Below are 23,531 nucleotides of genomic sequence, written 5' to 3' on the forward strand. Positions count from 1 at the left end.
ACGTGTTCTTCTTCTCCCTACTTTCCAATACACACACTAGAGAAAAGGACGGTGGAAAACCCCCCTTTCTCTACCTCCTCTCTTTGAAGAGATTAACGACACATCTGGCTCAGTCTTATCTTTGGTACATTCCAAACAAATGGTCAGAGTTTCCTCTAGACTTCAGAAGCATTTCTAATTAACCATTAAATCAGAGTCTCACCTGTTTAATTCTTACAATTTGAAATCCAGTAAAATAAGCTCATCAAACTGAACCAATTCCTAAGTTTCTGTGATGAACATGGACTGAGATCCTGCTTAATGCTCACTGGTGTCTGGTGTTTGGTGGAGTCACAGTGCCATCTAGTGGTAAGTTATGGTTAACTGGATTAGACTGTCGGAGATCTTTTTAGTTTTCTAACGTGTTTATAAACTACAATTTAAAAGTCTGTAAAATGTTTTTCTTCACAAGCCTTAAGCTAACACTAGAAGGAACATGTATAAGCGACCAGTTTCATCAGTCCTACGTTGTTTTCAAGTGTATTCTTATGTTCTGATCCAGTGTTGATTTCATTTAAGTGTTCAATGATTTTAATCAGATCATATTGTCTTATTGTTTCACAAAAGTCCATCTACTTTTGCCATGGTAAAGTTCTGAGAAAGGCTAAGCGCGATTTCGAAGCGTTAACTTGATAGTTGGAATTAATCAAGTTTAAAGGTGTGGAATTAAAACATCCACACTAGGAGTGTGGTTAGTACGCCCCTTGGCTCCGCCTGCAAGCCAGGATTATTAAAGCCAAGGGACAGAACTCCCTCGCTCTCTCCTCTCCTTCTCTCTTTCTCTTCTTTGCTAAATTTTTCAACACTTTACTTTGCTTCTTTTTGTAACAAGCTCCTAGGTATAAAAATCTCCGTACAATCAACCACGTGCGATAATCTTTAAGAGCTTTTATTTTTGTTAGACGTTAATAGAAGTAAGTTCCGTCCTTATTATTTTTGTTAAGTATCACTATTTTATTCAGTGGAACAGAATTCAGTTTAATTATTCTTGTATTGAGAAACAACTGAGGAAACGCCAGGCCAGCGTCATCCTTTCGTTATCCTCGTCAGGAAAGTTAAATATCAGCTGAATTAGAGTTAAAAGTCGCCACTCAGAGTGTGAAGATAAACAACAGTCTTTTTTAAGACTAAAACGCCAAGCAAAACGCGCAGTGTCACTGCCTGTTTCAAGGACTTTGTGCCAAGCTGAAGTTACTCTGCCCTCTACGCTCACGAGCGGTACCATCCCGCTGGGCAGCGAACCGGACCATCCTCTGCTGAGCGCTGGACCAGCTGATCTCTCTCCGACACCTGGACGAGAGAGAGCCGCCTGCTGTGAGGTCGAACCGGACCATCCTCTGCTGAGCGCTGGATCAGCTGATCTCTCTCCGACACCTGGACGAGAGAGAGCCGCCTGCTGTGAGGTCGGATCGACCGCATCGTCCCTCATTCTTCGGGACCCGCAGCTACCGCGAGCCAGCAATCCCTCAGACGAAATCCGGCAGAAAGATCGAAGCGAAAGGCTTCTCCACTCTTCAGACAAAGTAGGCTAAGCATCTTGCACACGTTTCACTAAACGTTCATGAGTTGGTGTTCTTTTAATTCCTAATTCATAATAATCTTTTCACAAGACAAGTCCGGTTAGGGTCTCGTTAGTATCAAAATTACTCTCGTAACATTTGAATGCTGCCCAGACTCACGACTTTGCCATCGCTCATCCACCTTAAATAATCCTGTCACTTTAACCATATAGTCTTCACATTTCTGTTTGTTTTATTGTTGTCTGAATCATCATTTCATTTATTCACCTTGATTTATTTAGTAAATAAACATATTTAACCGTACGTCGTTGTCTGTGCTTACTTGCTTTGATGTGGAGAATCGAGGAAACTGTATAAAGAAGTCACTAATTCAGCTATGAGACTAACTAAATTGATTTAAATTGATACAAGTTAACCTTGTTAAGTCGGATTTGATTAATTACCTCCGGATTATTCAAATAGACAAAACATCGGAGGTGGTGCCCCATTAACGAGTGTTTTATTAATCTTCAGTGATTAATACCTTGCCTTTAATACAGTGTATCTCCTACAAAAGAAATGCAGCAGAGCTTCCACTACTACCTTGGTCTTAATTGATCTCAACGGCACAGCCTCTGGAAATCTGATTGACACATCCATAATGGTAAGAAGATACTCATTCCCTTTCTTAGTTTTCGGCAAAGGGCCGACACAATCAATCAACACCCGAGAGAAAGGCTCCTCCATGACAGGCAGAGGGCAGAGAGGAGCAACTGGAATTGTCTGGTTGGGCTTGCCCACAACCTGGCAAGCATGACAGCTACGACAGTACGACACAACATCTTTATGCATCTTAGGCCAGTAAAAATGTCTACTGACTTTCTCTTGAGTTTTACGGATGCCCAAATGACCAGCCATGGATACCTCGTGAGCCAAACGGAGGACTTCCTTTCTGAAACTCTCAGGTAACACAATTTGAGTCATGACAGTCCACAGCTCATCAGCAGGACGATCACGAGGCCGCCATTTTCTCAACAAAACGCCATCTTGGAGAAAGTAACCTTCAGCTACATCCTTCATATCCTCAGCACTAGCAGCTGTCTGTCTTAAAGGAGCTACAGAGGGATCCTTTTCCTGTTCTGATATAAGGGCTTCACGAGAAAACTGGGAGCAAGGAGATACCTCTGCCAGCCTAGCAAAAAATGTATCAGCCAAACCACCAGATACTTCATCCTGCTCACTGGAATTCCCCTGTGCAGCGGTATGAGCCTGAGAACGAGTCACCACACACGCTGTAAACACCTCAGGATGCTCCCTCTCCAAAGCTACGGTCTCAGGGGCCTCACAAGGTTCCTCACTCACAACAGGTGTCACACAAACTTGAGTACCAGCTAAATCATTGCCTAATACAAAGGACACACCTTCAATCGGCAAGGAGGGGACGACACCAACCACTACCGGCCCATTCACATTGTTAGATGTCAGAAATATTTTGTGCAGAGGAACGCTCACAAAACCACCACCAACTCCCTTCACAGGTGTCGAAGCTTTTAAAAAGGTAGCAGCCGGTAGGTCTATGACACCCTGAACCATTAAGGACTGCGTAGCTCCTGTGTCCCTCAAGATGGATATAGGGACCATTTCACCATGAGGTGCACCAGAAACCACGCCTTTTGACACAAAGCCTTCAAACCCTTTTGCTACCTGGCAAGATGGCAGGTTCTGGCTGTCCACTTCACAGGGACTGATCTGAGTCTGAGCACTAATCAAGCCCACACTTTTCCCTTTTCCACTTTTCCTGTTGAGATGGGGACAACTGGACTTAATATGGCCTGGCTTCCTGCAGTAGTGACAGATAACATCACTTTTGGGAAAGTATGATTTTATCATACCTTTTCCCGGGCACTAGAGACTGGGCAGAGGTAGGAGCTGATTTTAGCATAACAGCCTCTGTTGGCCTGTCAAATGCAACTTGCTTCCTATCCTGTCTGCTAAACTTTCCATTCCAAGGTGATTCTCTGTGGATCAACTCATAAGAATCTGTTGCCATAGCAGCTTTTCTTAGATCAGTAAAGCCCAACTCATTTAGATGTATCTCCATGTGCCGGGGTACACTGATTTTAAACTGCTCCACCAGCATGAGTTGCCGCAACTCTTGGAAACTGTGAGTTTTAGTGCTTGCTAACCACCTATCAAACACAGCCTCCTGTTGCCTAGCCAAATCGAGGAAAGTCTCACTTGACTTGCGATGCAGCGATCTAAATTTCTGTCTGTAGGCTTCTGGCACCACCTCATAGGCTGCCAAAATCACTCTCCTCACAATGTCATAGTCTCTGCTGTCAGAAGCATCTAAAACTGCATAAGCTTCCTGAGCTTTGCCTTCAAGCACGCTCTGGATAAGCAGCGTCCACTTGTCCTCGGGCCATTCTAGCTCTTGGGGAATTTTCTCAAAAGAGTCAAAGAAGGAGTTCACATCATCCCGATTAAACTTCGGCATGAGCCTCAAACAGCTGGAACCTAGCGGGTCTAGGAAGCTTCAAGTAAACGTAACGTGTGCTTATCCTAACCTGGAGTGCGTGAGAAGGAGAAAGAACGTGAGAAAGAAGCAGGGCAGAGATGGACTGGTTTTCACCTAGAGAAAAGTGTGGAGGTGGGTCGGCCTACCGGAGATAGCTGGTCTTCCAGGACGACACCGCCGCCAGCTCAGACCTGTGCTCTCTCTGGAGCGGCGAGCTCCGTCTTTGGTTTTCAGTTCAAAGTTTTTAAAAGAATCATGGTGGATGGGTCTTCGTACCCCAGGCTGGTTCTCAGGAGGGTAAGGTGCGTCTCGTCTTCAGTCGGCATCTCCAGCGTGGCGCTCACTCAGGCTACTTCACAGCCCCAGCCCCCCCCCCCCCCCCCCCCAGCACACGCCTCTCCAAGTGAGGTCATCCCAACCACGGCACCGCTTAACCACACCTCTTACATCTCTCATCAAATTTGTCGATTAATTTGTGAAAACGGAGGGAGAGAGAAAAGAAAGAAAAGGAGGAACTACAATCCCTCTACTCCTAACAATATGTATGTTTAATATAGTTTATAATACTGCAGCGCAGTGAGGATACAGATGTTTAATATAGTTTATAATACTGCAGCGCAGTGAGGATACAGATGTTTGATATAGTTTATAATACTGCAGCGCAGTGAGGATGCATATGTTTAATATAGTTTATAATACTGCAGCGCAGTGAGGATACGGGTGAATTCAGGTATATTGGGACATCAGGTAATTTGGGACAGATAAGGAAAAACACTGCTTCCACTTGCCTTAAATGGGCTATGGCAAAGTAAAAGGTGCTGATACATTCCTTTGGATGTCTACATTAAAAGTCACGTGACATATTTTGGGTGACATCACACAGGGGGGTGTGGTCAGCATCAAACAGGAAGCTGACCCCAAAAATCAGGAGGTAAGGAAAACGGCATGTGCTTTTGTTGGAATTTAATATAAGGCTATTAAATTTGTATGACTAATTTACTGTAGGTATGTAAGTTATATTAAGATGTGTGATGCAATGGTGCACTAAAATAAACAAACATTGTTTTGCGATGATGTTTACATTTTCTTAATTTGGACATTTTCTTGCTGTCCCAAATTACCAATAGTGGTATGGTAATTTGGGACAGCATGTTCAGGTTATTTGGGACAATGTTTCTGGGTTTATATTGAAATATTTCAATAGTGTAGTCATATATTACATGCTGAAAGTGATAAATTAAAGTCAAAAACAAGTACCTTTGTACATTTCAGCATATCAAGTTAGCGGTTAATGTTGCTAACAGTCAAAATATGTGAAGTGAGCTCAGGGCCGCCCCTGGCCAAATTGGGGCCCTAAGCAGAATTTTATTTTGAGGCCCCCCCCAATTACAAACTGATTCTTTCAACAATGGAAGAAGCCTTTTACAGATGCACATATCTGCATTTTCTGGATGCAAAGTCATCAATGAGGTCATCATATGACAGCTGCTGTGCCACTTCTGAGTTGATGCTTATGATAGCCAGGCCACTCAAGCATTCTTGCGCCATTGATGAGCTTCAGTTTTTGCTCAGCAAAGGCAACTGTAACAGGGAGAGTTACTGCAATGGTGCTAGCCTCCTCACAAAGATTAAAATGCAATTAATGCAAATACGACTACAACTAATAATAATATTCATTATGATTTGATTTGATGATATTTCTATATTTAAATATTTTTATATACTTATTTATATATTTAGTACTTAGGTTCTATATTCCTACACTGCTGTTTGCTGCTGCAACACTTGAAATTTCTCCATTGTGGGTCAAATAAAGGATTATCTTAATTTTTCTTATCTAATCTTATATGACTGTTATGAATTAAATTCACCAAGAGATGGCGACATTTTACCTCCATAAAAATAGCCCAAAACTTCTACTGATAGCATAGATTGATAGGCTATAATCCTAAGCCAACATATGACCACCAAGTGGTCAATTAACCGCTCCTTTTTCAACAGAGCTGAATGTATATGCAGTTAACAAGACATTCAATAAATGATAATCAGGGCCGCTGGAAAATTTAATCTCCAGTCCACATCTAGACAGAATTATCCTCTCTTCTGTCTCATGATTAGCAGGCTAGCAGCTGGGCTGTTTATGCCACAATATACCCACCTTCAAGTGAAGCATAAGCCTCCTCTTGTTTTGACTTTGCCTTTCTTTTGCTTGCTCCCGATTCATATTGGCGTTTGGACGCCATCTCTCCACCTGCATCCAACTGCCTGTCGGCGCATCTGACCGCTGATTGGTCAGATGCTGCGTGCTGTCAATCATTGCGGCAACGCGTGCGGTGTCAGATTACTCGTCTCTTTTTATTCTCTCCTGCCTCGGGCTGACTTGGTGCTCTACGCGCGCCTCACGGCAGCGATGCGCATCCTTTGCGAGAGAATGCGTCCCCTTGCGCAAAATGGGGCCCCCCACGGATCGTGGGGCCCTACGCACAGCGCGTGTTCTGCGTTTAGGGAGGGGCGGCGCTGAGTGAGCTTCAAAAATCGGTCAGATTGTGTTATCTCTTATTATGTTATGAGTTATCTGATTTCATATACAAACAATGAAAGAGATTTTAGTACAGTAAACCAGAAACATATTAAGGCCTGTTGATGAAGTGACAGGAGGCTATGAATTAGGAAAACCAATGCAGGTGTAGCATTGTATGCACGATACCTAATCATTGGGTTTGTCCTCATCTGTCAAACTGATTTATTTGCAGAATAGAATGGAATCCAGGAAAAAGAGAAAGAGATCCAGGGAGAGACAGCAAGGGAGAGTTAAGACACAAGAGCGGAAAGGGAAATATAACAAGTGGAAGAAAGAAAGAATGAAGGGAGCTATAGACGAGTACAGAGAGGAGGAGAGGGCAGGTAAAATACCACAGCTCCGTTACATTGCCAGGGCATGGAATGTCCCCAAATCCACCCTCCAGAGGAGGGTTAAAGGGGTCATCCAAGGACACAGGCATCAAGCAGGAAGGAAGCCCATCATTGCTGAGGGGGATGAGGCCAAGTTAGCCAAAATTATAAAAGATCTGGCAGGCCGTGGTTTTCCAATGAGGAAACCTGAAATCCAAAAATTTGCATTTCAGTTTGCTGAGGCTAATGGACTGAAAGGCTTTTCTGAGGCCAAAGGGCAAGCAGGTCATTATTGGTTTGAATCATTTATGAAGAGGCATCCCAGTCTTGGCCTTAGGAAGCCAGAGGCCCTCTCTGCAGCTCGGGCAGCTTGCTTTAACCCTACTGTAGTGGGACAGTGGTTTCAGACCTACCAGAACATCATCCGTGACCTTGGCCTACAAGATACACCATCACATTTGTGGAATTGTGATGAGACTGGTCTCCAGGCCCATTTTGTGTCTTCAAAAGTGGTGTCACCAGTAGGATCACCCTGCTTTGAGGTCACTGCGAACGAGCGAGGTGAGACCACAACATTACTAGCAAGTCTCAATGCAGCAGGAGAATATGGTCCACTAATGGTCATTTTTAAGGCGAAGCGCTTGCATTCTGAATGGTGTCATGGGGGACCTGGGAACACCCTGGTCATCTGAAACTGGATGGATCAATGCTGATGTATTTCTGGACTGGGGCAAGCAGTTTATTGCTTTCCTCCCAAAAGATGACCCCCGACCACATGTTTTGCTCTTGGATGGGCACAGCTCCCATGTCTTCAACTTAGACTTACTGGAACTGATGAAGAAAAACAACTTGCATGTCATTTGCTTTCCTCCACATACAACGCATGTTTTACAGCCATCTGACAGAGCCTTTTTCCGCAGCCTGAAGCACCACTGGAATCTAGAGGGCCGTGTCTTTACCAGGGAGAGTGGTGGGCAGAGACTTAATAAGTCTCTGTTTCTTGGCATACTCCCCAAGGCATGGAGGAGTGCAGCAACACCAGAAAATGCTCAAGCTGGATTCAGGGGCAGCGGGATCTATCCCCTGGAACCAAAACGCATTGACAAGTCTCTGTTCGCTCCGTGTCTTACGACTGAAAGGGAAGAAGCTCCTGAAATTGTTGACGCTGACACTGGAGACACTGGACAGGTCATAGCAGAAATACTCACCCCTCAGACTGACACCTCCCTTGCTCTGGATCTGGATGTGTCAGCAACACTTGACCCAGATGTGTTTGCCACCCTGGACACAGCTGTTCCTTCAACATCAGGGCCTATGCAGACAGCTGAAATGATTCCTCCAGATGCCAGCAACATAGTTGAGGTAATGACAAGTTTTAATGAGCTGATCACATTGCCTTCCCGTGCACGGCCCTCTACCAGCAAGGTCAAAGGATCAAAGCCTCCTAGTAGCTACCTGACAATTGAAGCCCACTTTGACTATGTGCGAAGCAGAGCCAAGTCACATTAATACTCACATTCCTCGAGGCTCCGGCCGAGGAGGTGGTGTTGCAGCTATTTATGACTTAAGTCTGTCAATCATTCCTAAACCTAAATTAAATTATAACTCATTTGAAAGCCTTGTTCTGAGTCTTTCACATCCAACGTGGAAAACTTTACAGCCAGTTCTATTTGTTGTAGTGTATCGAGCACCTGGTCCTTACTCAGAATTTTTATCTGAATTCTCTTAGTTTTTATCAAGTCTAGTCCTCAAATCAGATAAAGTAATTATTGTAGGTGATTTTAATATTCATGTGGATGTCATTAATGATAGCCTTAGTACTGCATTCATCTCATTATTAGACTCTATTGGCTTCTCTCAGTGTGTACATAAACCAACTCAATGTTTTGACCACACCCTTGATCTTGTTCTAGCTTATGGTATCGAGATTGAAAATCTAACAGTTTCTCCACAGAATCCTCTTTTATCAGACCATCACTTAATAACTTTTGAAGTTCTATTACTGGACTACACACCATTAGGCAAAAACTCCTTCACTAGATGTCTATCTGATAGTGCTGTAGCTAAATTTAAGGAAATTATACCGCTGGCACTAAATTCAATGCCATGTCTTAATATAATAGAGGACTCCTCCGCTAACCTCAGTTCCTCACAAATCGATCATCTTGTTGATAGCACTGCAGGCTCATTGCGAACAACACTGGACTCTATTGCCCCCCTGAAAAGGAAACCTATAAAACACAGGAGGTTAGCACCCTGGTATAACTCGGATACCCGCAAATTGAAGCAAACATCACGGAAATTTGAAAGGAAATGGCGTTCCACCAACTTGGAAGAATCCCGCTTAGCCTGGAAAGATAGCCTTAAAATATATAGGAAGGCCCTCCGCAATGCCAGAGCAAGCTATTACTCGTCATTAATAGAGGAAAACAAAAACAACACCAGGTTTCTTTTCAGCACTGTAGCCAGGCTGACAGAAAGTCACAGCTCTACTGAACCATGTATTCCTACAACGCTCAGTAGTAATGACTTCACGAGCTTCTTTAATGATAACATTTTAACTATTAGAGACAAAATCCATCATCGCTTGCCCTCAACTGGCACTATTGTATCTTTAAACACAGGAACCTCAGAAACAGTTGTAAATTCTGACTTATATTTAGACTGCTTCTCTCCCATCGAACTCCACCAACTAACTTCGATGGTTTCTTCATCTAGACCAACAACTTGTCTCCTAGACCCCATCCCAACTAGGTTGCTGAAAGAAACTTTACCTTTAATTAGCACATCTCTACTAGGAATGATCAACCTGTCTCTATTAACAGGATACGTACCACAATCCTTTAAACTAGCTGTAATTAGACCGCTTCTTAAAAAGCCTAATCTTGATCCAGAAGCTTTAGCCAACTATAGACCTATATCCAACCTCCCTTTCCTCTCCAAGATCCTTGAGAAAGCAGTCGCCAACCAGCTATGTGACTTTCTTCAAAAAAATAGTTTATATGAGGTTTTTCAATCAGGTTTTAGAGCACATCATAGCACAGAGACGGCACTGGTGAAATTTACAAATGACCTCCTAATCGCTTCTGACAAAGGACTTGTCTCTGTCCTGGTCTTACTAGATCTTAGTGCTGCATTTGATACCATTGATCATCACATTCTACTACAGAGACTGGAACACTTAATTGGCATTAAAGGACCCGCATTAAACTGGTTTAAGTCCTATTTATCGGATCGATTTCAGTTTGTACATGTTAATGATGAGTCATCCCTGTATACCAAGGTTAGTCATGGTGTTCCTCAAGGCTCCGTGCTTGGACCCATACTATTCACCTTATATATGCTCCCTCTAGGAAATATAATTCGGAAACACTCCATAAACTTTCATTGTTATGCAGATGATACACAGTTATACCTATCAATAAAGCCAAATGAAACTAATCAGCTTACTAAACTCCATGCATGTCTCAAGGACATTAAGACCTGGATGACCTGCAATTTTCTGCTGTTAAACTCAGATAAAACCGAAGTTATAGTACTTGGTCCTAAACACCTTAGAGATGCATTATCTAATGATATAGCGAGTTTGGATGGCATTAACTTGGCCTCCAGCACCACCGTCAGGAATCTGGGAGTTATCTTTGATCAAGATATGTCCTTCAACTCCCACATAAAACAAATTTCAAGGTCTGCATTTTTTCATCTACGTAACATTGCAAAAATCAGGCCCATCCTGTCTCAAAAAGACGCAGAAAAGCTAGTCCATGCATTTGTTACTTCCAGGCTGGACTATTGTAATTCTCTATTATCAGGCTGCCCTAACAAGTCTCTAAAGAGTCTCCAGCTGGTCCAGAATGCTGCAGCACGTGTACTGACAGGAACTAAGAAAAGAGATCATATTACTCCTGTATTGGCCTCTCTGCACTGGCTCCCTGTAAAATCAAGAATAGAGTTTAAAATCCTTCTCCTCACTTACAAAGCTGTTAATGGTCAGGCACCATCATATCTCCAGGAGCTCATACTACCCTATCACCCAACTAGAGCATTACGCTCCCAGAACGCAGGATTACTTGTAGTTCCTAAAGTCTCCAAAAGTAGAATGGGAGCCAGAGCCTTCAGCTATCAAGCTCCTCTTCTGTGGAACCATCTTCCTGTTTTGGTCCGGGAGGCGGACACCCTCTCTACCTTTAAGAGTAGACTTAAGACCTTCCTCTTCGATAGAGCTTATAGTTAGGGCTGGGCCAGGACAGGCCCAGGCCTGTCCTGGACCAGCTCTTAGTTATGCTGCTATAGGCCTAGTCCGGGGGACAATGACACACTGAGCTTCTCTCTCCTCCCCTCTCCTCTCCTCTCCATCTGTATACATTATGCCTGTATACATGCCCCATCTCTGCATGTCACTGACTTACTTCTTCCCCGGAGTCCTTGTGCTTTCTAGTCCTACAGGCTCCCATGGATCCTGGCCGCGCCCGGGTCGTGGATCGTGGATGCGCCCACTGCTATGGCCCTGCCTGATCGTGGATGCGCCCACTGCTATGGCCCTGCCTGATCGTGGATGCGCCTACTGCTATGACCCTGCCGGATCGTGGATGCGCCTACTGCCATGACCCTGCCTGACACCCACCACTACTGGTGCTAATATTAGTCACATCTGTTACATACGTTCCACTACTATTATTGTAATGCATTACTACATACTATCCTTACCATTAATCACTACTACTGTTATCACTAGTAATCACATTTCCATGTGCATTTTATTATTATTGCTGTAATACATCTTTATGTACTTTCACTCCTGTCAACCATCGCTTATAATTGAATACATTGTGATCTCGTTGATCTGCTCTGTACATGCGACATCTATTGCACGTCTGTCCGTCCTGGGAGAGGGATCCCTCCTCTGTGGCTCTCCCTGAGGTTTCTTCCGCATTTTTTTTTCCCTGTTAAAAGGGCCTTTTTTTTTGGGGCAAGTTTTTCCTCACTCGAATCGAGGGTCGAAGGACAGAGGGTGTCGTCTCTGTACAGATTGTAAAGCCCTCTGAGGCAAACTGTGATTTGTGAATTTGGGCTATACAAATAAAATTTGATTTGATTTGATTTGAAGGGGAAAGGGAAGGGGAAACAACCTGAAAAGAGGAAGAAAACTGAGGAAACAAAGACCCTGTGCAGCGTTTGTGGAGAGGAATATGGGGGCATAAAAGATCCAAAGAAAGATGAAGAGTGGATGTCCTGCAAGTCCTGCAAAAAATGGTACCATATGTCTTGTGGGGAGGAAAATGGAATTCTTGATGATGACGAATCATACATTTGCAGGGACTGCCTTTGAATGTGCAGATTGTAGGATAATTGTCAGCCAAAAAAAGTAAAGTGGCCGATGCTTAAGATGTTCATGGAAATATTGAATATTGATTGCACTTATGTAGCATATTGTGTGTAATGAAGTTGATGACACTACATGGATATTTTAGGCTAACTGTTGTGATGTTTTTATGTTTTTAAGTGGGCCCAGCCTAATGGTCAGGTTTAAAGCGAAAAGGCTGCCATTTCAGGAAATGAGTTGAATCTCAGTTGATGTTTATGAGTTGGTAAATGCATTAATGTTTGGAAATGTTTTTATTAGACCTTGCCTCATGATGAAGACAGATTAATGTAAGTTTTTTTTTCTAGAAAGAATATTGATGATCAGTTAGGCTATTGTACAATTTACAATGTGCAATGACTCAGGCTATTGTTTCTTGGCCTGTTGAATTTATGAACACATGATTTTGTTTTTCATTCAACAAAATATTAATAAAATGTATTTTAAAAAACATGCTCGCTTCTCATGAGGTCAATAGTCTGCTCACAATATGTTTTAGGCTATTAAATCTGCTGTTTGTTGAAATAATTAGTATATTGTAACCAAATCACGAGATTATAAATAATACATAACATAAACATAATAGGATATAGGCCTAATATACATAATTAAGCAATCTATTAATGTTGTTTTTATGTAATTGCAGCTCCATGCAATATCCTATATCCGCAGGCCTGTGTCCCAAATTACCAAACCTACTGTCCCAATTTACCAAAGAAGGTGCGAAAAAATAGTTTTGTGTCAAAACCTTTAAAATAGAGTGCTATGCTCTCACAAAAAATTTTTTAGTACATAATTGTTTCACATAAAGAATGTAGACACCTCGAGGAATCCAGACAATGGCTCAGAAAATGAATTTACGAAAATTGTCCCAATATACCTGAATTCTGAATACAGATGTTTAATATAGTTTATAATACTGCAGCACAGTGAGGATACATATGTTTAATAAAATACTGCAGCACATTGAGGATACATTTGTTTAATATAATACTGCAGCACATTGAGGATACATTTGTTTAATATAATACTGCAGCACAGTGAGGATACATATGTTTAATATAATACTGCAGCACATTGAGGATACATATGTTTAATATAGTTTATTATACTGCAGCACAGTGAGGATACATATGTTTAATATAGTTTATTATACTGCAGCACAGTGAGGGTATATGTTTAATATAATACTGCAGCACATTGAGGATACATATGTTTAATATAATACTGCAGCACAGTGAGGATACATATGTTTAATATAGTTTATATAGGCATCTCACTGGCTTTGAGACGAGGGAACAGGAAGTGCAAAAATAACAAATAATAAATAACACATTCTGGGCCGGATCTACTAAGATCCCAAATTGCTTGTACTAATCTGCGAGCGCAATCTAGACATTTGCGTGTGGGGTTGAACCGCGGTTTGCGGGCGATTTACTAAGAGTGATTGCGTTAATGACAACAGGTGCAAACGTGTTGGAGACACGCCTATTTAAATGAGGGTTTAGCGTGTTTCATGGGTTTCAGCATGGCGAGTTTGAGAGAGCGAAAGCGCAAAGTGAAATTGGACCCTTTGGAATTAGAAGTGTTGGTAGAGGAAGCGAATAAACATTTCAATGAGCTGCAGCAAAGGAATCTGACGGTCACGCAAAGGAACGCCGTGTGGGAGAAAATCAGTGAAAACATTGATGCTGTTGGAAAAAACAGGCCAACAGTGGATGAAGTGAAAAGGAGATACCAAGACATCAGAAGAAGAACAAAAGAAAAATTGGCGTATAATAATATAAATATAATAATAATAATAGTAAACTTGCAAGGAGTTTTGTTATTGCAGGTATTGCGTGACTCCTTCTCGTAGCTAGCTCCAAATCCACTCTGAGTTCCTCCAACAGCTCCAAAATGGCAAGGCTGGATAGGCGATATGTTCTAATGAGAGTTTCCTCATTCATCCCAAAAATGTTCACACGTGGGTGAAAAATGCGTTCTCTGCGTCTCCTTCTTACAAAAATAACCGCAGCCATGTGTGCGCAATTACGCATACAAACCGTTTGCACCTCCCTTTGAGACATGTTAAATATAGACGCAGTTTCTATTGGCAAAATTGCTTTCAGGTTTGATAAATCACTTTGCGTGTGCTAAATTAATATATTTACATATTCTCCACCCACAACACGCACAATTGCGTGTAAACGCCCCATTCATTGCTGCAAACGTACTAACTGAATGCAGATGCACTATTTTGCACGTTTGACAGACGCAACCCTTTTTGCGCACTGTTAGTAAATCAGTTTGTACATTTTTTTGCATGTGCAAGGAGTTTGCACACGTTTTAATACATGCAAACCTTTAGTAGATCTGGCCCTCTGGGTTTTACAACTCCTGCGGCACTCTATTAGGCAACGGTGATAAGTAGCATACAGCGGGTTAAAATAAATCCTCTGGAAATGTTTTAAAGGGCACTGACTACTGTATTTAAAGTTCTTCAAAGTTAGTCACTTTCTAAAACTATTACAGGAACAGTTTATTACTAATGCCTAGAGTTTAGAAATGAATGAAGAAGAACAGAATGAAAACACTGAGAGAAGTGAGCAAATACTCCATTCAGCATACCAAGTTTGGAGTCGAAAGGAAGCCCATCAGTGTGAATGACATCCACAAAGGTGGCGTCGCTGGTATCTAGACGTACAGATGCATCAGTGTCCTGGAAGTAAGGTTCAACTGGGTCCAATCCTGAGCAGAGAACGAGAGGTGGGACAACACAGATGGATCCATCGAAGGATCTGAAGCCTGCATAATCTTATTACTGCAGCTAATTTCTAAAAACATTATCATGCAAACATGAGTCATCTATCTGCATTAAAGTAGTGCAGCAGGGTTACCTGTGATGCGTGCAAGGCCAGGGATCCTGCTACCAGTGTCTCCTGCAGCGTGAGCTCCCAGGCTGTGTCCGATAATATGGAACTTATCAGCCTTCTGCTTGTAGTTGCCCTACATTGTGCAACATTATGTGAAATTCAAATCTACCACTTTATCATGCATACAACATTTTCTTCAACTGCTGTATGCATGTGAGAATATCCTCTTTGCTTCCTTTTGTTACTGCCCTGTGTGTTGTGTAATTTCAAGTTTATTTAGTTTTATTTTAGTGCTGGCTTCTGTGATGTCACAACCCCTCCCTTTATGCTCGCCATGATGCAGTTGATCACTTCCTGCAGGAGCTGGCAGTCACAGAGGGTCGTTAGGGCAAGGTGCTGACAACTGGCTAGGCCTCTACCAAAGTTATAAATTCCAGCCTGGTCTCATTGTCTCTCTCTCTCTCCTAGGCACACCAGTGTTGCCAAGTCCGCTTGTTATAAGCGACTTTGGGCTTGTTTTTCTGTAAAGTTGCTTGCAAATATCGTCAGTCGCGGGTTGCAGGTTTTTGGGCTTGTTTTTTAAGTGTTGTTGCTGTCAATTTACTGTTGCCTATGCAAACAAAAATAAATGTATATATAGATACTGTTATCAAGTGGCCTCTCTCTTAGACAATGTGGTAGGTTAGGTCACCTGTTGGGCTTTATTTTATTTATTTGAGGAGCTAAGTTGCTTTGTTTGGGCTTGTTTCCATAGAGCTGGTTGCTTGTTTTCTCTTGCGAGATCTGGCAATGCTGCTCCACACCGCTACAGGTTCTGGGTTCGTTTTGGTGTTTTCTTTTGCATTCAACAGCAGCACACACACGCCTCACTCATCCACACACTACATTCACTACTGATGCCGCTACTCTCCACAACTCATGCTTTTTGTACATAGTTATGTTGTTTTAAGTCACAATAAAACATTTTCATTGGTACTTAAATCCTGACTTGTCTCCCCTCTTTGTCACACACATTGAGCCAGTTTATGACAGTGATGACACCAAGACTTTTCTGTTTTGGAAGCAGTAATATGGCAAGTTTCACATACAATGAAGCATGCATTTTGAAAATGAGATGTGAGCATACATCCTGTGCTCCTGACATTACCCCAGCTATATGGATGTAAAATAATTGCTGTGACACTCCTTTAAAGGATGTTTATAGACTGAATTCCATGTCTGCAGGTGGAGGGGATGCCAAGTCTGTGACCACAGTTGAAGACTTTGTTTCAACAATTGTTACAGTGAAACCAGTGGATATTTTTTGGAGACATCGGGACCTCAGCTGTATTTTTGCTGACAAAAAAATTATATTTTTGATGAGAGGTCTTTACACCTCTAGCCATGCTTGTGGCAACCAAAACCTTTTCCTCATCCAAACTAAGTGGTTTCTGTGAATAAACATAAAGCAAAGCATTGCAACATAAAGAAATGTAAAGTTGAAGATATCTGCTTTTTAATTTTTCTCAACCACACTACCATCCTCATATATTACTGTTTGTGTATTTGTGAGCTATAATGCCCATAGTATGACAGTGTCTGACAGTTAATGACATGCTATATTTACGTAGGGACCAACAAAATACGGCTAAACAAGAGTGTTTTATTTCATGTGTTTCATTTTCATATACTACATGTCCTATGATCCTTTGTTTGTTGTTGTGATTTGCACTATCCAAGACACTAAACTAACCTGCTAGAAGTTCGTTTGAATGATCTAATCTAAGCCAATCAGATTTCTGGAACAAGTGCACTATTAGCCAAGAGAGAGAGGAGAATTTTAAAAAAAAAAGGAGGGGTGACAAAAAAACAGCATTGCATGTATGTGAGAAAAGTAGTGTAGTGAGCAGAGCGCTAAAAGCTAAGATTGTTGGTGAAGTAATTAATATTTGTAGACTTAATTCTTTTTAAGTAGCCAGGTTAACTGCATTTATTGTATTATTAACTTTGTAAAAAGTGTATATTGGACTCTAAAACGTGGACATTTAAGCTTGCATCAGCGTAGACAGTCAGCTGTAAATGCCCGTTGCATTTTTTCTGAGGACTGGAGGAAATGAGGACTTCGCTGGATTGCTGTGCTAACTAGCATTTGTTGCTAGTGCTAGTGAGAACTGGAGTTTTTCACTCTAACCCACTCACACACACATAGACACTAATGCACATACTCACACACACAGACACTAATACACATACTCAGATACACATAGACACTAATACACATTCACATAGATTGTTTTGGTTTATTGCATATTTTCCTGTAGGGAAAACAAAAAGTGTTAAGTTTGAAGTGTTTAACTTAAATGCTTTTGGTTTATTAATTATGTTTGCCATAAGGTCAATTTAAGTTTAAAGGGTACCTACCTGAGATTTCATGCATATTTTTATTTTGCACTGGTATTGAATTTGTGTTTATTCAATATTGTGAAGCAACAGAAAATAGGTCTGTTTGAATATAGTACAATACTTTGGGAGAATACCAGTGAAAGTGAATGTTTTGAATACAGAAGATGCAAAAGAGGAACTAGACTGAGATAATAAATCTATTGTTTGTTATACATTTTTACATGGTTGTCCTGAACATTTAATTTGCCTAAGGTTTACTTACGATAATACGTACCATTGTTTCTGGGGGAATACGGATATTACTCACATTGTGTGAGTGATGTAATCTCACAATGGAGGCACCGCGCTATTAGTTTGATAATTGTTTGTAGACACATATTTTTATTTGTCATATTCTAGCCTGTAATAATAACAACTACTGGTACAGGGAGGGTTAGCCAGTTCAACATCAAAAGCTGAGTACTCAGGGTCCTGTTCATACAAACATTGAAATTGCAGCCCGATATTTTACTTCCAGTGGCAAGGAGGGGTTACATTTACCATGAGGAATGTGATCATGGATGCCACCTGGGCAGCCACAACCCTGGCGTTATTGGCAGCCTGGGCATACTGAGTCTTCACACCTTTCTTCCACTCCACAGCAATACAGTTCACATTCTCCCACTTCAGCATGACCTAGACACAGCAACTAGTATTTATTCAACTGAGGGCTTAAAAATCACTTCATACAATTTACAGAAAGATATTTTCAAAAGAATATTAACCACGAATAAAAAGCATCAGTAAAAGCAGCATTATGTAACTTTTTTTTACCTACATGTTAAAATAATAGCAGGTGATCAATCAAGGAGGGTTAACCTTAAGCATGAACAGAAGTGGCATGTGTTATGGGACTGAATGTAAAAGTACAGAAAACCAGCGCACTGACTGTATATGTGAAAATGTACCAACTGCTCTCCTGACAAATGACACGACAGCAACAAGAAAATTATAGTGAAACCACAAACAATGATGAGATGTAAAGATGGAGTTTGGGGGCAGTATGTACCAAATGACAGAATGCATGAAAACTGCAGCAATATTTTGTTGTATTTGTGTTCTCATGTGTGTTAAAGCAACACTAGGTAGTTTGGACTCATTACTACCCCCAGCTGGTTGAGAAGCGCAATTATCTAGTGTTGTAAATACTGTCGCTGTATGAGCATCCCTGGGGAAAATGAATACACGTGAATTTGTTGACAGAGCCGGCGAATCACGAAGCCTCGTTTGGAAACATCAAAAACATGAAACCTCAATTGAGTGCCAACAACAAGCTAGATTCAGAGATAGCAGTTGGTAGTTTGTTAGCATATAGGCTGCACAGCACATTGGCATGCTAGAATTATTCTCATACCGAGTTGGTTATAGTGATTGCATCGACTAAGTTACTTCCAAAACACGACGCTTGGGCGTGAATGTGTTCAGTAATGTCTGAAAATATAACTATGTTTTCGGGAGTTACTAAATACAATCGCAAGTTGATGTTGTGTTTGTGTAATAACTACAACCAACTCGGTACGACAACAGTAAGTAGCATGCTAACGTTACCGATAACAACAATAGCCTAACGTTACCTCCCGACCACACTGTCAATTATGTTGATTATCTGCATGAACTAAGGAATCCGCAACTTTTCAAGACAAGATGTTCATAGTGTTTTAGTAAGTTAGTCATCCTTTACAGTCATTACATGAAAACGAGCAAGCTATCGAAACGGACAGCATTAGATTATCTCCCAGCTTTATTACGGTTATAAACTGTGGACAAATAGTGCCCCAATGAACACCACATAACAGCATCTAGCATCAAGGCTAGGTCACCATCAGTCTTGAAACCCATTTCTTCTCTCAGCTCGCGCCACTGTAAGCTGGTCCAATGTTTATCCGTGTCCCGCTCGTCTTATCACTTTCTCTTTTTCTTTTCTTCACCTCCTCAGACAATACCTTCTTGGCCTTTTTAGGTGGCTCGGCCATGGCGTTGGTTTACGAAAAATCCAAGTAGCTGCTGGCTAAATCCAACAACGAATAAACATGTGACGTATGCCGTAAAGCAGGTTGCACTAGACGTCTTTATGTCAGATAGGTTCCTACCCGCTCTGGGAAGTTACACAGTGCGGTTGCTGTCACTTAACTGAGTTTAGAAACATTATTTTAAGGTCGAAAAACTACCTAGTGTTGCTTTAAATTAAATTCTCTAGTGATGCAAGTGTTAAATGTTAAGTGTTCCAATGTGTTCACCTAGTGAGTGGAAATCTTAGAGGAAATCTAAAAGGCTTTCATGTAAACCAAACCAAATTATAACAAACTGCTGTTAGAAGCCAAGCAAAGTTCTGAGCAGAGTGTAAGCTATATACCGTAAATACTCAATTACTGACTGGAGCCTTGGTTAACCTTAACGGCAGTATGGCGGAATGACTCAATACATTGATTATTCTGCCATTTAATGTACCAAAAATAACAGCAGTATGGTGGACCAAAACAAAAAACAAATCAATCAATAAATAAATGCTCATTTAATTTTCCATTTCATGTATGAATTAATGTATCTTTAAATGTATTCATTTCCATATTTTTATTATATTTAGTTTATTAGTTCAGTTTGTATTAGTTTAACTTTGCACATTCACCCTATTTTTCCCCCAAACTTGTTTATTTCTGTTTTCTTTTTACATTTCTGACTGACACAGTTCCCACACACTACTTCAAATGTAACCACTGCCATCTGCAACATTAACACAATAACCTGCTTTGTTGTCTCGTCCTGAAGATCCTTCTTGTAGGGACACCCCGAATTCCTCATTTAAAGGCCCCTATTTATGTAGCTGGTTTGCTCATACAGTGCTTGAACAAATTGTGCAACAACAGATTGCCACAGATGAAGAGACAATAGAGGCATTCAGTTTTGCCCTGAGGCCTCCTTGAGTTATCATGGCCCTGAAGGCCAAAGCTGAATTCACAATAAAACATTTTCAGTAACATACCCACAGCTACATTTTTTATGAAGCTTCTTGATCAAACATTCATTATCTTTTCTTCAAATCTCGTATTTTTTCGAAGAATCTCCCTGAAGGAGTTTTTTAGCGTGTGCCTTCTTACCTTACACATGTCCTGTGCCCAGTCCTCGTCTCCTTTTTCCAAATAACCAGGAATGATGAATCGAGTCTTTCTCATCCCGCTGTAGTTTGATGCCTGGATGTTTTGATCAGTCTTGATCTCCTAATCGTCTCAGTAGAAAAGACATTTAGAGCTCCAAATGTACATTGAAAGCATTACTGGTTGCTGTAATTGTTGCAAAGAGATCAAGTGATGGGGCACAAAATCCACAGCCTGTATTGACCGAAAAATAATTTTAAAGTTCAGCTGACGGTAATTGAAACGACTGCATTCTGAGTTAGACAGTGAGGTGTGTATTTTCCAAAGTTGCCGTCTTATTTAATCAAATTCCCTCTCTGTATTACTGTCCTACTGCCATAGCTTATTAAGGACACAAGAGAGAAGTTCATACTGACAATGCAACTGTGGCTGGAATCCATTTGACTTGACTGCTGAAGCCTCACACTGACTTTACTGTTGATTTTTGTCCCCCCCACTGCTTACGGTGAAATTACAGCAACAAACGCTTTCTATATACATATGTGCATGTGAGTATTGTTTAAAGATGGACTTGGAAAAATGTGGCCCTATCCTTTGACTTATTTATTTGTATCCCCACAATAGTAACACATGGTCTTTGTATACACATCAGAGGTGAGACATAAACGCTCCTTGCTAACTGTTGTCGAGCAGTAAAACCATCTCTTGCCTGGTAGTAGCGGTTCTTCTGGGTGAAGAGGAGGAAGCGGGTGCCAATCTCCTCAAGGTGCCAGGGCAGGACAGAGGCTGGCCTCTGAGCAGTGCCCCCCCAGGGAGGCAGGTCATCAAAGCAGCCCAGCTCATTAAAACAGACCTCAGCCGCTGTGGACATGGAGAACACACCACTGACACAAACCATCACATACTGAGTTCATTTCACAATGATACTCATGAACTTTTGATGCTATATTCTTGCAACTCACATAAAACGTATTGTCTTTTCAATTCCTGAATATTTAAATCTTTATAGCATGAAAGGTTCCTTCGGAGAGCTTTCAGGAAGAAATGACAGATCACCTTCAATTAAGAGTTTGTTCACAATGAAGTCCAAAAGAGTCCCAAGAGGTCAGTAACACTTAATAATCAACATCAATAACAAAGTTTTTTCACTGTTACATGTTTTATCAACCATTTATTATTTGTCCTGATGTTTACATTACTATAACCCTAACCCTGTTTAATAAATTTTCTAAACCATTTCAGTTTGTTAACAGACAATTTTGAGGTGTCTCAACATAGTATAGTCAAGTAAATGTATTTCAGTACGTCTTTATTGCCACTAATCATATATCATTAGCATACTAGGCACAATGATAGTACATAGAAAATATTACATGAATCATGTGCTGATTAAGTACTTAAGTGTACTACAGTGTACTTTTTTACAGAGGCGGTCTGAATATTCAGTGAAAATATGGCTTTCATAGAGAGAAGAAACAAGCAAATATATACAGTATATCATACTGCCAGAGTGGGTGAAATAGTCTGATTTTAATGAGGTTTCAGCTCTTTAAGGACAAACAGTAAAGAAGTTTTCTTTAAGAGTTTTAAGAAAAGAGTTCTTAAAAAGAGTTTTCACATGCAGAAAATCAACAGTAGCTTGAAATCAAATCAGCAAGATATCACCATAACTCCATTGCTAGTAACAATAGTAATAACAATGAGTAAAAATCAAAAATTTCAAATGAACTTACCATATGAGGCACCAATGAGTGAGCAGAGCAGACACAATCTCCACATCTGTGACATCTGTTGGATATACAGTCCCATGAGAAGTTTTGGCTGAAGAGAAGTAGAACAACGATATGACCAGGATCATATTGTTTACTCACCTTGAAGCCAGACAAGAAGCCAGTGAAGTAACTCTGTTCTGCTTTAAATACTCTAGTCAGCTGCATTTCTGCCCACACTGGAGTGGGAAACACACAGGTGACAGACTGACGTGTAAGAGTGTGAGGACAAAAACAGGTCAGGCGTGTTGATCTGGAGATGTGGAGAAACACACTTTTCCCATGTACTGTAGATATCTTCAGTCAGCACAATTTGATAATCATACATGTTTTCTGTATGAGCAGCTGCTAATAATCTGCACTAGTGTACAACACAGCGTAAGTATACACAGTACAGGGTTAGCCTCAGGGTCAACCTGTAGCTGATTTACAACTACTCACTGACTTATCAGAATGGTAATAATACAATACCAACTGTAGAAACAAGTTAAATAAGGAAAAATACTCTCGGAGCTTCGTTCTTTTCAGACTGTAGCTGCAGTAATGTTACAAAGTCTAAAATTCAATTTGAAATACAGCTATTGATCCACCTGTATTAAAAATTCCCAAGAATTCAAAAAGCAGTTTTTAAATTATTTTTTACAGTATTGACAGAAAAAAACAACACAAGCAGAGAAAGATTTCTCTGTTTCCCCAACCCATGCATCACCTACCACTAAACCACAAAAACCATTACAAAGCACAACCCAGAGAGAAAAAAATATGAACTTATGAAGTTTGAAAGTTATCAAGAATTAAATAAAGGGAAAGATATCTGGTGGTAGCAACACAGTCTTTCACGACAGAATAAAAAAATCTGTGACTATATACAGCTAATTCAACCTCTAATTACTAATTGATCAACCAGTGAACAACACAATTCTACTGTGGTCAGCTGACAGTCAGATCATGAATTGAAATGGAAAGTCCATTTTCTTAAAACATGTCTTACTAATATGAAATAGTCTTATGCGGTAAGCTAACATGTGACTGTTAGGACCAGTGCTTGAAGCATTTTCCTGGTGCTGGGATATAATACAAAAAG

At 40.9% G+C, this 23,531-nt stretch overlaps 1 protein-coding gene across 1 annotated transcript in view; it reads right to left on the bottom strand.

Annotated features, from left to right (window-relative positions):
• LOC311270320 (inactive pancreatic lipase-related protein 1-like) overlaps positions 1 to 22,466 on the bottom strand; it is a gene marked incomplete at its 5' end in the record, with an annotated part of 41,223 nt that extends 18,757 nt beyond the window's left edge. Inside the window, 6 exons of the mRNA XM_084375125.1 lie at positions 14,921 to 15,040; positions 15,190 to 15,298; positions 18,088 to 18,222; positions 20,682 to 20,801; positions 21,388 to 21,539; positions 22,412 to 22,466. Of these exons, the coding sequence (XP_084231251.1) occupies positions 14,921 to 15,040; positions 15,190 to 15,298; positions 18,088 to 18,222; positions 20,682 to 20,801; positions 21,388 to 21,539; positions 22,412 to 22,466 (691 nt within the window). The remainder of the gene's footprint in view (positions 1 to 14,920; positions 15,041 to 15,189; positions 15,299 to 18,087; positions 18,223 to 20,681; positions 20,802 to 21,387; positions 21,540 to 22,411) is intronic.
• Between the last annotated feature and the right edge of the window lie 1,065 nt (positions 22,467 to 23,531).

The sequence above is a fragment of the Pagrus pagrus genome (assembly GCF_965226575.1).
Source record: "Pagrus pagrus genome assembly, chromosome: 15".
In the NCBI taxonomy this organism is placed as follows: domain Eukaryota; kingdom Metazoa; phylum Chordata; class Actinopteri; order Spariformes; family Sparidae; genus Pagrus; species Pagrus pagrus.